Below are 15556 nucleotides of genomic sequence, written 5' to 3' on the forward strand. Positions count from 1 at the left end.
GCAGCAGGCTGATGGGAATGCTGGCAATAAAGATGCAATTTATGCAATTCGGATCTCATCATCAGTTGCTTTGTGTGCCGTTCACCTGCACGTACAGCCCATTAGTTGTTTGCAGCAAAAACTGATCAATAAATAAGTGAGGGTTGTGGATGTGAGTCGGTTTGGTGTCGGGTTGATGCTTTTGTGGGGCTGTGTCTGAAGCTCCAAGAGGAGATGTAAGTGGCTCTGACAGCAGGTGTTCATCTCCTGTTCTCACTCTCAACGCCCCAGAGAGGAAGCGCCCTGTCAAGATAACCAATCAGATTAAAGTGTCCCATTCAGATGGGGACATCAGATAAGAGCGGTGTTGAGAGCGTTCTGTCTGACAAACATTTATCAAATAACTAGAAATGATGGGAGAGAAATGGAATATGGCATAGTCTATAAAAATATTTTTGCTGCTGGTTTAATTAACTTAAGGGGAGACACTGCAGGCAAAAGCACTGTTTTTTCATGCACCCCATTTTACAAAACTTGTAATACAAAAATTTTTTGCATTTATCAATGTAATCAATCAACTGGGTAAGTAAGGTGATAATTAGTAGTAAAAAAATTTACCCTATTCACCTGCAGTATCTCACCTTAAAGCAGCACCATTTCTGAACATTTGTTTGTGTCCAATCTACTGTGTGCCGTTTTGTTTTAATTGTGTCTAGTCTAAATATGTAAACGTTACGTTTACTTATTTGTTTTATTGAGTTCCTAGCATTAACTAAAACTGGGAAGTGGATTTTTAGTTTCCAGTAGGATCATAAAATAAATAAAATAAAATAGATTCACTTTGATTCGTATCATATAGAATCTTATCAAATTTGAGCCATCTTGAAGCTCCCGTCTCGCACTTTCATTGAACTATAGGACTTTAATGAGCAACTTTTTGTAAACTCCTGCTTATTGGGGTATCCATCAATATAGACAATATTTTGGCACTTTGTTGTGTTGATTTCACGGCACAATCCTTTTCACAATCTCTCTCTGTCTCTCTGCCTCCTGTTGTTCCTTGGAGCATGATGGAGTGTTTTCATTTTTCATCTCGATCATCATCAGAGAAATACTGCTCATTAGGCTTTGTTTAGCCTAGTCTTTTGATAAATGGGAACACAACATCATATTTTATGGGAAATCATACAGCGGTCCATCTGGTAAAAATCTGGTTTGGACTCTTTCATGTCTTAGTGCCGGTGTAGAACTAGTCCTAATGGTTTAGCCATCCACAAAAGATACAAAGACGTCTGGAAAACAATCTCATCTGGTTCAATCAATAGGAAAAAAAATTAAATTAAATGTTAGAGGTGCAATTTTTGCAAATAGCTCTGAATGAATAGAACATGAAATAAATATTTTCAAGAAACAATCAGCAGTAATATGCCAGCATACGGTGCTTTTCTTTTTTTAATGACTTTTATTTTCAATATCATTGTCCCAGTCCAAATAACACCCCATAATCATTTTACAAACATTTGATGGTGTTTATAGAAAGACAGCCCATTTCATTTTAACATCTTATTAATAGCAACTTGAGAGAGTACTAAATGTACAGATTCATTCTGATGACAGCTGCATTTACAGTGGCCAAAACACAGAGAGCTTTAGAACAAGAATCAAAATCAATGTCACCTGGAAATGTAACTTTACCAATACCTACAAAAAGAGAAAGAGAGAGAGAGACTCAAAGACACAAAATAAAAGTACACAGCACTATTTAGACACAGAGACTGTTAGTTCACACAGCATCCGTGTGTTTTCATGTGTGTTTTCTCATATATTGTGTTGTGTACTATATTCATAGATCTTATACAAAACAAAAAAAGAGGTACTCATCGATATATTAGACACAAATATAAAAAGTTAAGGTACACAAAGTACAAAGTTTTTATTTCTATGGCAACAACAGGACATGTGTCAGGTTGTTTTCATATGGAATATGGAGCAATGTAATAAATTGTACCTGCAGCAAATCAAAAGCCAAAGACCATCTCAGATACTCCCTGACTAAGCCTCAGTAAAGAGTTTCCGGTTTCTATAAGTTTAAACGTTTTTTTACGGATCTCTGTCACACAAGGAGGAATTTGGCGTAATCTCTCCTGACAGCCATGGGCTTTTGGGGGGGACGTTTAGGAGTACGTTCTGCACCATATGAAACCTGTCATCATGAAATGTGACTCTGGAAATATGCGTTACTTAATAAAATAAAAAAAGTACAAAAAAAGAAAGAAAAAAATGAACAGAACTGAAGCCAACAAAGATTTGTGTCCGTAAACATTAGATAATTGACATTTATAAAAGAACACGTTCATAGATAGATGATGCCTGAGTATAGTACCACATGAAAACAAAAAAATACAACACATGACAACAAAATAAGCCTTTACAATAAGCAGTATGTAATTTACATGTCAATAACGAGGAGGGCTCTGATTTAGATGCATTTGTCATATAAAAAAACATCATATTGCACTGGATTCAGCAGGTTTCATTCAGAGAAAGTTCTGATAGACTCGAAATGAATGAGAAAGCACATTCAGGTGTAACGCACAGATGATAAAAATGGTCAATTGTCAGTTCCCTAAGCTCCGCCCCAATGGTTACTGTTGTTCACTTAGACAAGCCTTATGGTGTGTGTGCACACCAAAAGCGAATTTAATTATTTGCGCGAGTATATTAGCCTACATACAAAGTCAACGCAAAGAGGCAAATAGACTTGAATTCGCAATTGCTGCAAATGTGCGATATTTAGGGTTGGGTATCATTTGAATTCGATCAATTCCGATTCCGATTCTGCTTATCGATTCCGATTCTTATCGGTTCCCAGTTTCGATTCCAATGCGGTTAAAAAAAAATTTATTCAAACATTTAGATATCAAACATATTTATTCTGTGTCTCTTTTTGCAAAACATTTAGTTGAAACTGAATACCATGAACAAAAATCAGCAGGCTAAATAAAAACTGGAATCGATTAAGAGTTGTTTGTGTGCAAAATAGAGCTGCACAATTCTGGATAAATTTCTTTTTTTTTTTTTTCAATTCATAAATTACATGTGATTTTTTAAAACAAATATCACGTAATTTATAAATGAATGATTCAATGACTCACTTAAGATTTACTATTTTCATTATTGGATGAATCAGTGTTTTTGAATGAATCTCTTGAATGAATGATTCAAAGACAAATGCATTTTTAACAGCTCCTTTTCGCCACCTACTGGCGTAACAACGTAATCGATAAATCTTTATTTGAAACATCAAATTACTTTCAAAAGGTGATTTACTCTATTTTAATCGCTACTTTACACATCAGTGTTTATATTCAAACTATAAGCTTTTATCCCCGTACTTCTGTGATTATTTGAATGATTGTAACACAGAAATAACGATACTGTGCAGTTGAAAAGATTCTTTGTGACATACACATGACAGCTGCTCTCTTTAGGTCAGCGGCAGCGCGAACAGAGATTTTAATGTTAAAATCACAGGGACGAACAGAGAGTTGATCACACCGTTGTGATCGCACAGGTCAAAGGATTGTCATTTAGGATTAAGATCACGTTGGTGTTTGAATAGTGTTCGAGATCTTTAACGATCTGTTTAATTAAAGTGCTTTGTCATGTTGGTGGTGACACCACTCTTGCAACATGTTAGCTTATCACAAATATTATACTTAGCTGTTACTTGCTGATCACAAGTGTAGCAAAACACTAGAGCGCTTAGAATAGCGAGGAAGGTCCTGGCAGATCGCAGAATCGGGTCTTCACAGATGGAAAAAAAGCATGGCTAAAAAGTATCCGATTCCTGACCTTAAGTATCCAATTCTGGAGTTGGAATCGATTTTCGATTCCCAACCCTAGCGATATTCGCCTCAAGTTTAAAAATTTCAGCTCGAGCGGGAAATACGCATGACATGTTGTGGCGCAATCCAATCAGTGAAGAGCTTATTGGCACGTCTGGTTTGACACATCCGGCTGTATCAGAAAATGGAGGAGAGCATTATTGTAGCCATCTGCGGGCACCCTGAAATTTATGACTTCGCTTTGGTTTTGGTGTGCACACACCATTACAGAAATTAGCAAATCTACATAAAAAGCATGACTTGTAGTAAAATTACGGGGGATGAAATGAAAATTATTGTTATCCTCAAATTTTTTCTTTAAAGATACTTTCTATAAAATTGCATTTAAAACTATCTAAACATGCTTCCATAAGCTTGTCTTATGATATGGCAAACGGTTGGTAAGGTCCAGTAGGATTGGTCAGTAGTGTTTTAAGGCGGGGCTTAGCACAAAGTCAATTAACCTTTTATTCAGCAGATTTTCGTTCAACTGATTCTGAGCTTTGTGTCAAGACTGAAGAACAAATCAACATTCCACACTCAAGTCAAACTCCAGACATGTTTATCAGACTCACAGCACAAATCTTCTCCTCCTTTGCCAGCAGTCACACAGGCCAGTCGTCTGTTCAGATTTATTTATTTTTTTTAATTGACGTTCAGTTTATTGAGCTGTCGATTGAGATGGTTTGGAGCCATTTTCATTCTCTGGGAGCAAGAGAATGACAAAACACCTGAAGTGTTTTTTCAAAGAGTCCCGTTTAGCACTTATTTGGACGTAAAAAAAAAAAAAAAAACCTTACTCACTCTTGAAACCTGCAAAATGTCTTTAATGCATCTTATCCCATGAAGTTTCCTAGTAATTCCTGGAATTTCCTAATTATTAGGAGCACTACAGCTACAGCAGAAACAACAGTGTTTTTGAGGCTTGGCACAACATCAGTGTATATTTGTCTGTCTGTAATGTCTGCAGCGAATTATGCAATGTAAACAAAAATCTTTTTCAAACTTATCCACTGATATTGTGATAAAAAGGATTTTTTAAAAATCACAAGATAGAATAGAGGTAAATATATAGAAAACACATATACACATGTACATAATACAGAGCTTTAGTGTTCCAGTATATAATTAGTAACTTTCTAAATACTCAACATGATTGGCCAGTGTGGTTCACATGATCTCTTAAATTGGTCATTTATAGACAATTGTGGAGAAAAAAAAAGAAAAGAGTTGACATAACTTAATATGAATTGCTGTCTTCCAAGGATGAAAACAGGAATCACAATTCTCTACTGGTTCTAAACATTTTGAGTAACATCTGAAAACCTGTTTAAATTTACTCCAAGACGTTTGGAAACAACTATTTTCCTCGTTCACAGTGTTTGCCTTTGTACAATATGTAATTGTAACCATTAAACATCTGTTTTGGGATAAAATAATAGTTATCCTCCCTCTTATTTTCTTTACCCATCATGTACAGAATAACTGTCCTAGTCTGTTTACATACTGCTACCCACAGCGGAGCTCTTTGGTCTAGTGATGCTTAAGTAGTGTTGCGATCACACACACACACACATTCTCTCTTACACACACTCACACGCTAATCCAAAGTGTTATTTGTTCCTGCTGACTTTATCAATAAATGAAACTGATTGGCAAGTTTCATGCTGTTTGTATATTACTGCATTTCTGATTATATTAAAACGATTGGCACTAGACTTTTCTGTTTCTGATGATGGAATATTAGCCTTTTAGTTAGTTCTGCTCAAATAAATCAAACTGTGAAAAACTATAAATTATAAACTATTAGCTTAAATTGAATCGTAGCACACAATGAAAGGGATTTAAATATAGAAGTAAACAAATGAAATCAAGTTGGCACAAAATACTAGGCACGGAAATAAACACAATATTTTTTCCTTTATGAGTCTATGCACAAGGCTGATAACTGTCTGGTGATTTATTCAAATTAAGCTTTGTTATTAAAACGTAGAGGAGGTTTATTAGCTATTTTGTAATGTTTTAATAGATAATTGATTGTGTTATTTAGGCTCGACCCACAAACTAACAGTTGTCTGGTAATTCACGGAAATCAAACACCTCTCTGAGGATCTGTGAGTCCGTAAACATGATTAACCCGTACATGTAATTTCTCATCAGTGATTAAAAAAAAAAGGAAACTCAACAAGCATCTGACGTATGGCTTTGGCAAATCAAATAAGCTTTAAATGAATACTGAATCTGGCTTCCACATTGTTTGATAGCTTTTTAAAAAAACTTCAACATTTCATTAAACCTCCGCTCACAGATTAACAGTCCCAAGAGTCCAGTTGAATTGGGTCTGTCTGACTCATAAGTAACCTCGTTTGTATAAAAATAGAGACTATTCCTTTAAAACGGGGCCTAGTAACAATGTAGTGAAATTAAAAACCTGGGTATACTATTCCTCACTGGGTTCATTTTTTTTCCCCCCTCTAAATGAGTAGTGCTCCATATAAATATTTTTTGGACATTTGTAACACGTTTTACTCAGCTATTTCAAATACATATTCATACTTTTTATACAAAAACGGATGACAGATTGATATTGGGAGACGGTCACTGAAATGACTTGATGTGTCTGTAATTTTCCACAAAACTGAACGCGTCCTATCTATATATGTAGTGGCACATAATGGCATTATTGGCACAAAGTTCAGGAGAGTCTTTTCTCCACACAAGCAGACGTATCGTGTCAGAGAGCGTCCCATGGCCTCTCCACTCCAGCACACCCACATGTGCAGTAATACACGTATATAATATATCAGCTCTAGGTATATCATCTCTAAAATGATCACATGTCTATGGAAAATAATTTGGGAGTGGTATCCATAGCACTGCATCAGTCTAGAAAAATAAACATCTTCAGTCCACTTCTAGAGAGATCCAACATTTGTACAAAACTGCCTGATCGTCTCACTTCCCGTCTCTTTAATTGCTTGTCGTTGTTGTTCTTGTGGTTTTGTTTTGCTTTATTGTGTTTTAGTCTTTTGTGTTTGATTCACAGGTTTTCCAATGAGATCCTGAAAGATAAATTGAAAAGATTCAATTTAAGTATTTAAATATTAAATTGACTTTTTAAATAGAATAAGAACTGATAGTGTAACTTTGTAAATAAACTACTCTAAAAGTAAGAAAAAATTATGATTTAACTTACATGTTACTTTATACAACTTTAAATGTCAACAAATGTGACCCTGGACGTCTTAAGTCGCTGGGGTATATTTTTAGCAATAGCCAAAAAAACATTGTATTGGTCAAAATGATTGATTTTTCTTTTATGCCAAAAATCATTAGGATATTAAGTAAAGATCATGTTCCATGTAGATATTTTGTAAATTTCCTACCGTAAATATATCAAAACTTAATTTTTGATTAGTAATATGCATTGCTAAGAACTTCATTTGGACAACTTTAAAGATGATTTTCTCAATATTTAGATTTTTCCCATATTTGAATCTTAAATAATTTCACCAGACTTTATAAGTTAGGACAGAAATAATTGCAGCTGCTTTAAATAATAACGTGTTTCTCCCATGAGAGAACACTTCATCTTCTCCAGCTAAAGTCTTCATCGTTTCAGATATACTCAGTATTTCAAATATCTTTAGACGTGTTTTCCCCGAACACACACACACACACACACACACACACACACTGACAAACGTCTGCCAGATTCCAGGAGGTCAAAGGCCAACATGTGCGGCCTATGAAGTGCACTCACTGACCAGCATCATGTGTAACACAATCTGCTGCACATCAGAAACGGTTTCACACAAGCAGACAGAATGACTGATGACTTCAGAAACTGATGTGTGCTTGCTTTTCTGCATGTGCTACACAAGTGTTTTCCATCTCTGCATTTAGAATATTTTGATAAACTAGCATGCATTTATGTATATGTATTTCCGTGTTGATGCAAACGCCGGTCAGACCATCAGTGCAGGTAAAGTGTGTCTGATATTTCGTCACATGTCGGTTGCCATGGGAGATAAAGTCCCGTCTGTCTCTCCAGCAAATCAGCGTTTTCATTTTCAGAGGAAATGAGCAGCTTTATTATGTGCTGCTTATGCAATCAAACTGTGTGTGTGTGTGTGTGTGTGTGTGAGAGAGTGTGTGTGTGTGTGTGAAAACGTATCCGTGTGGTGTGGCTGACACAGACAAGTAGAACAGTATACGCAGTTTATGTTCAATGGATACTCTCCAAAATGGCGCTACGGTGACACGGAGGAGACGAATAGTTGAATAAAGTCGTTATTTTTGTTTTCTTTGCGTACAAAAAGTATTCTCATCGCTTCATAAAATTCAGATTGAACCACTGATGGCAGATGGACTATTTTGACAATGTCTTTCGTATTTTTCTGGGCCTTGACAGTGTTATTTATTTGGCAGTCAATGGGACAGTCACAAGCCTCCCGGTTTTCATCCAAAATATCTTAAATTGTGTTCCGAAGACGAACGAAGCTTTTACAGGTTTGGAACGACATTGGGGGTAAGTGATTAATGACAAAAATTTCATTTTGGGGTGGAATAACCCTTTAAAGTTGTCCAAATGAAGTTCTTAGCAATGCATATTACTAATCAAAAATTAAGTTTTGATATATTTACGGTAGGAAATTTACAAAATATCTTCATGGAACATGATCTTTACTTAATATCCTAATGATTTTTGGCATAAAAGGGCATTTTATGAGTGGAGTAACCCTTTAAAGGCGATTTTCTCAGTATTTTGATTTTTTGCACCCTCAGATACTGTTCTGTGTCAGCCGCACCACACGGATATGCTGTTTTCGTTCAAATCAAAGTGTAAATAAACGTAGAAAACGTAGTCCAGGGTCACAAATATATTAGTGCATATAGAAATTAACATTAACCTAGATTAAGTAATTGATAACACTTTACAATAGGTTCCATTTGTCATTATTAGTTAACATGAACAAACAATTGAAAAACTTCTGCTTCTAATCTACTTCTGCATTTTGTTCTTAATGAATGTTAAAGTCAGTATTTACTAATATGAGGGTTATTATAGTTAATTAAAACTAAAACCATAAAAAATCTGTTACTTTAAATAAAATAAATGTTAACTGAAATAAAATAAAATATACAAAACTTAAATTTATTTAATTCAGCTAGTTCCCAAAGAAACATTTTTCCTTTTCATTTAGTTAACTTGATGTACTACAATTAAAAAAACTAAACATTCAATAAAAAAAAATAAAAAAAACTATGTATACATTTTAAAAAACATACAATAAAAATGACAAACACACACAGAAATAACTAAATCTTTAACAACAATTAAAATAGAAACAGAATATATAGTTCAGACTATTAATAGAAACAACCATATTATCTCATGATAGTAAAATAACACTGACTAATACAATATTAAAATCAAAAGTTGTATCTGTTAATTTTATTTAATGGACCTGAGCTAACATGAACTGACAGTGAACAGTTGTATTTTTTAACTACCGTTAAAGATTAATAAATACTGTAACAAATGTATTGTTTGAAAAATAAATACTGTAACAAATGCATTGCTCATTATGTGAAATTGTCACCAATTATTTCTATAAAAAATGTTCATTGTTAGTTTATGATACAAGTGTTACCATTATATTAGTATTTTCATGTCACACTATATCTCTGCTGTTGGTGTAAATTCTGTTTCAGCACAATTTTTAAAAGATATGAGCCACATGTCTGCAACTCATTTCAATTCTATGGCTAGTGAAATATTTGTGTTGAACCCTGAGGAACTGTGATTTTCTAGTAAGTACACAAGCACTGGAAAACCATGTCAGAATTACACCATGTGGACTTCAGAGTCATATGAAATACAGTACGTACCAGGGCACAAATTGAAGACGTGGGCTCAACCCAAAGGTAGTAAAGGGGCCTCAACAGGAGATCTCAAACCATTTCTCAGACACAAAGGCCACAGGGATTAGCTGCCTTTCAGTGGGCGACGGTCTGGAATAGACAGACAGATCAGCTCTTCAGTCCTGCAGATATAAGCACTTCTGTCCAACTCCCTGATTCAAGCCTCTTTTTTATGTGCATTATATCACAAACAAAGCACCCACAGTTACATTTCCTCTAAACCCTCTCATCTAGGCTTTTGTATTCTGAAGCATACAGTATTAAATGAAGCTGCACTGAAATTATTCATACAATTTAAAGCTCATACTCAGTCTTTTGTAAAGACCAGGGCAATGGAAGGACAAAAAACAAGACTAAACAACTGTCACAACATACTTATCTGAAAAATAATGACTCTCTGGCAGATTAAACTGGTTATTTCCAAAATGCACATTAAAGGTTAAATTATTCTATTATTGAAGATTGTAGCAGAGAAAAACATGTTAAAAGCAACACTTTAAGAATGGTAAAAAAAAAATATATATTTTTATAAAATATATAAAATATATATATATATATATAAAATATATATATAAAAAATATATATATTTTTTTTAAATGAAGACATACTCTTGCATTCAAAAACAGTTTAAATGGAACAGAATGCAGGGGTTTTAAGACCTCTGACATTTAAAGTTGAACTATTAACTTGACAAGCTGTCATAAATATGTCAAAAGTAACTCATAACTTCATGAAAAAACAGCATGAGGCATGATGCAACTGCCAGAGAGTCTGTCTGCTTGTGAATGGCTGTAGTGGTGGTGCATTATAGTGGATGAATTTAAAGATGCAACTTCTCTAAGAATGTTTTAACATGGAAACTGTCTCTCAGCTTAAGAACAGTTCAGAAAAAGGTACACAACTCTGCACTTACACTGTAGGCACAAATATGTAATTTTAATCACTTGAGCGATACAGTCCCGCATGTGGGATCGTTATTTCTGTGCCCCTGGGAGTACGGTCACACATATGGGATTTAGAATGTACAGTAACGTCACATAACTGCCAGATTCAAATGTGCTTTCGCGCTTTGGCTGGAGCTGAGCCAGTGATGGATGCAATCTGCGCTTGTCATATATTACAATTATGCAGTGTTTTCAACCACATAATGTTTATTTTAAGTTTCAGACATTAAATAGACATAACTACTAGAAAAACAATACATATATTGTTTGTAAAATACACACTGATGTCTATGGAAGGAGTAATAACAATCCATTCAATTATAATTTGACGAAGTGCTTTATTCATATTGGATACGCATTATGTAGGCAGGGCAGCACTTGAGGGGGGACCGCGGTGAATAAAGGTCTCTCTATTCTTCCAGTTCACCAATCACTTACTTTCATGTATTTCGCGAGAAATGGATGAATTTATGTGTTGTAAATCCGACAGATAAAGTATGTTTCTCTGAATTGCTGTGCAACTAACGCCAATCACGTGTTATAGATCAACTAACAAGATCATAATAAAGGTTTGTAAATGACAAAACACATTCACTTTCACGTATTTGAGAATAGGAATATCAGTTTATGACACAGTTAACAAGTTTGTAAATATTTTGAATTAAACATGAAAAACGAAATAAAAGCGATACATCTGTCATACAGCGCTATTGTGGCTGCAGTGTTTCACGTGCCAAGCATGACGTGTCGCCACGGAAATTATAATGCGACAAAATAACAAACTCACTGATAGTGAGGGTCAGTTCGAATATTTTAATCTCATGCGTGAAAAGGTTAAGATACTAATATGTACCTCTAAGGTACTTATATATAACGTTTAGGGGTAAAAATGGTACAAAAGATGTAATGTTTAGATTTTTTTACCTCAGGGTGCCAGCCCAGTAACATCTTTGTACCATTTTTTCTGAGATTGCACTGTAAAAAAATTTTTTTTTTTTTTTTTAAATATATTCATCTCAGGTGACTCAATTGATTTATATATATATAAAACATAAATAAATTAGGTAACCTGAGATGACTAGTCAAATTGTTGACTATTGTGAACTTTAGGGTACATTTACACGACAATGATTTACAACAAAACAGAAAAGTTTTCCTTTGCATTTTTGAAAAGTTTTGCTGGATCAAACTTGATCAAAATGATCCCTGTTCACATGGATCCGTGAAAATGACTAAAACACTGTATTATGCATACCAGGCCAGCAGTTAGAGATGTCACTTTGTAAAGAAACATTTCACATTTTTTATTTTTTCATGTTTTTTTTTTTCGTCATCATTTTGTGTTTTTATAGTTTACACAGAGACAATACTGGTATCATTTTCAAAAACGTGCACTTTGAAACCCGTTTTCAAAAGTTTGCGTTTTCAGGCGCTGTTCAAAGTGCCATTGTCATGTAAATGAACAGCCAAGACAGATAAAAAAAAAGTTTTTTTCCATTTTTAGTTGAAAACGGTGTCGTGTAAATGGCCCCTTAGTTGAAAAAAAAAACGGAAAAATGGCAAACAGCCAGGGTCAAATGTGATGTGCACTTTAAACAGCATCTTATACATTTGTGCATAATGTTTCTTCTGCTCTGCTTTGGTCCAGTGTTCAAGATTTTTAGCATGAACATTATTTCTGACAGCACTAAACCTACTCTAAGCTATGAGGAAGCCAAACCCTGTCAGAATGTATGGACAGGGCTGTCAGTGCAGTCTCTTCGCTGTCCAAACTACTTGGTCAGCAACAGCAACATCCAGCCCAGTTTTTTCTACAGAATATATATTAATCTTGGACCCTTGCCTGTTTCCATTGTAGGAGGTCTTGTAGATGGGTGTGTGCTGGATCATCTCATCCGTGTACACCGGTATGCCGGCCCGCACGCACTCGTGTGAGCACTGTAAACTGTCATTGTAGGCGGTGAAGATGTCCACCTTACTGGGCACGCGGGCGGGCGTGAAGTCGGTCAGGTTTTGACAGCTCTCCTCTTGTTGGTTGATCTTTCTCTGATGGCTGCTGTGTCGGCCATTCCCGGACTGCGCACAACTACAAAAACACGCACCAAATTCACAAAGCCAACATAAAATCATACCTTGAACCGCTGTGTCTGTCCTACATTTAACATGGACTGGGGAGGCAGACACAGACAAATTTAGCTCTGTTCGAAACCTAGTGAGCCTCCTCGCTGTGTCTTTTCTAAATAGGCATTCTGATCGAAATGGTACCTCATAAATGACTGATCTGAAATGCTCTACATAGGCAACAAAGTGCAGCAAAATGACTCAACAAAAGCTGATTTCAGTGTAACAACTTGTGAAGATCAACTCGATAATCTAGCATAAATAGAACACACAAATTTGGGGTCAAATAGTATGTTTCTAATGATTACTTTTGGTGATGTTATTTTAATTTTTATTCTTGAATAATGAACACTTCTCTTGTATCTGTAAAACAGTAAGTTTCTATTTTTTTTTTTTTTCATTTTAAAAATTATTAATACCAATTTTTTTCTGCTGTATCTTGAATAATGAACATTTCAGTTTTTAATAATTGTTTTTTTTAAAATATTTTTTTAAATATTTTTTATTTAACTAACATTTTATTAGTATTATTTTTATTAACATTTTTTAGAAATATTTTTCAGTATTTAATAAATCTTGAATAATTAACTTTTCTCTTAAATAATTAATTATTATTGTTATTATTATTATTATTATTATTATTATTATTACTACTACTACTACTACCAATTGATTGGGAGTATCTTGGATAATGAACACTTGAGTTTTTAATTATTTAATTATTTTTAATTATTAACATTGTATTAATATTATTTTTGTTACCAAACTTTTTTATGAATAATCTTCAGTTTTGAATCAATCTTGAATAATGAACATTTCTCTTGCATCTGTTAGAAAAAAAAAGTATTTTTCTAATTATTTTAAAAATATATTATTATTATTATTACTACCATTTTTCTGAAGTGATTTTCAGTATTTGTTGAATCTTGGTTAATGAACGTTTTAGTTTCTAAATATTATTTTTAAAATTATTTTTAATTATTTGCATTTATATTAGCATTATTTTTATAATTAACCATTTTTAGAAATAATTTTATAATTGAATGAACACTTACTTTGTGACCAAAAAATATATATATAGCTCCCACATTCATGTTGCAATGCACTCTGGTATGGCTCTCTCTGCAGAAGATTCATAGAATTCCAAAAGAAGGTATCTTAGGTGTCTTAAAACACTGCCTACAGAGGAAGCTCAACAGGTTTGGGAAAAAAGCTATTGTGTACGAGTGTCCAGATTGCTGGGTGCAATAAGGGGTCACTGTCCACATTGACAGACAGAGTGATAGAGAAGTACAGATAATAAACAGACAGAGGGACAGGAATAGGGAGAGACAAACAGGAGGAACACAGACAGAAGTCACTGACAAGGTGCTGAAAGAAAAGAATGTTTCCTACCAGTTTTTAAGGACTAGAGTCGTGATCAAGGCTGCAACGATCATGATGAGGGACACAGTGATGGTGATGATCTGGTGAACAGCCAGACCTAAGAAGAGAAAAAACAAAGACAGCACAGTTATCAATGTCTCCATGGCAACTAATGTGAGCGCCAGTGCCTTTTGTAAGGTATTTAATTGCAATTGCAATAACACTGATACTGCATCTTAACATGTACTGCTCTATCTATGCCAGCGTAGCTTCTTCTAAGCCCCGTCTGCCACGTTACAGTAATTTAATCATTCATTTGACCATTTCACAAAGTCTGGAGCATGAAACAGCTTGACTGGGAGAAGATGGCAAGCATACCAGCTGGCAAAAGGTCAGCAAACAACAATTAATGCAGAACAAGAACTCTCTGTTCCAGAATAAAGAGTGTCACAAGAACTATGAGCTACGCTGTCTTTCTCACTCCGTCACTCCCGAATGGATAGAAATTAAACCCAACGGGGAGCCACAGTTACAAACTCTTAGATATAAAGAGTACCACGACTTCCATTTCTTGCTGGAGCTGATAAGAGTGAAGGAAGCAATTTTATGGATTTCCCCATCAATATTAAAGTGTTTGTGTGCGGGTCTGTGAGGAACAGCAGCATCCATATTAAAGTATCTGGGTTTCTGGAACATGAGAATGCTGCACAGCTTGGCATGTGAGTGGTTAGTTTGCCGGAATTTAGGGAGTTCCCGGGGCGATTCTAAGATTTTCATTTTAGGGGAGCTCAGACACCAGTGAGGGTATAATAATAAGAATAGCCTAAGCGCCGCCATACTCTGCAGATTGATAAAGAACGAGCTGAAAGATGGGGAGGAGCCGATCGAAGTCTGTCGCCGTTTTCAAATGAAATGTATATATAGCCCCCCTAAAAATGGCCTAGCGACAGCCATGGGAGTTCCACTGTTCCAGCGTTAATTTATTCACATAACCATTTCAGAGTTATAACACTAGTTAACCTTACCTCACCTCGCACAGTAGCTTCACATGGGGCTAAGTGTCAACCTCAACATGCGACAGAGCAACATGGACTGATTTCCCGTGTAAGTTATAATGTTATCTTCACTGGGGGAAAAAAATCCATAAAAATAGGGGACAATGTACTGTATTAATTTATGAAGGAATTTAGGTGTTTTACCTTGAATTTTGCACTTCATTGGGTTGTATTTTAGGGTTAATGGAAATGTCCATAAAATTACTAGATTTTGTCCTGTTCTTTTTTTTTTTTTTTTTTTTTTAAAAGTATCAGTTTCCCCAAATATAGTAAATA

At 34.9% G+C, this 15556-nt stretch overlaps 1 protein-coding gene across 1 annotated transcript in view; it reads right to left on the reverse strand.

Moving 5' to 3' along the window:
- Positions 1-6337: 6337 nt before the first annotated feature.
- Positions 6338-15556, reverse strand: part of LOC107745781 (adherens junction-associated protein 1-like) — a 54988-nt gene continuing 45769 nt past the window's right edge. Inside the window, exons 3-6 of the mRNA XM_016559764.1 lie at positions 14256-14343; positions 12583-12825; positions 9762-9884; positions 6338-6928 (exon numbers count right to left, since the gene is read on the reverse strand). Of these exons, the coding sequence (XP_016415250.1) occupies positions 9812-9884; positions 12583-12825; positions 14256-14343 (404 nt within the window). The 3' untranslated portion in view covers positions 6338-6928; positions 9762-9811. The remainder of the gene's footprint in view (positions 6929-9761; positions 9885-12582; positions 12826-14255; positions 14344-15556) is intronic.

Source organism: Sinocyclocheilus rhinocerous, unplaced genomic scaffold (genome assembly GCF_001515625.1).
Source record: "Sinocyclocheilus rhinocerous isolate Xijiao unplaced genomic scaffold, SAMN03320098_v1.1 scaffold558, whole genome shotgun sequence".
Taxonomy (NCBI): Eukaryota; Metazoa; Chordata; class Actinopteri; order Cypriniformes; family Cyprinidae; genus Sinocyclocheilus; species Sinocyclocheilus rhinocerous.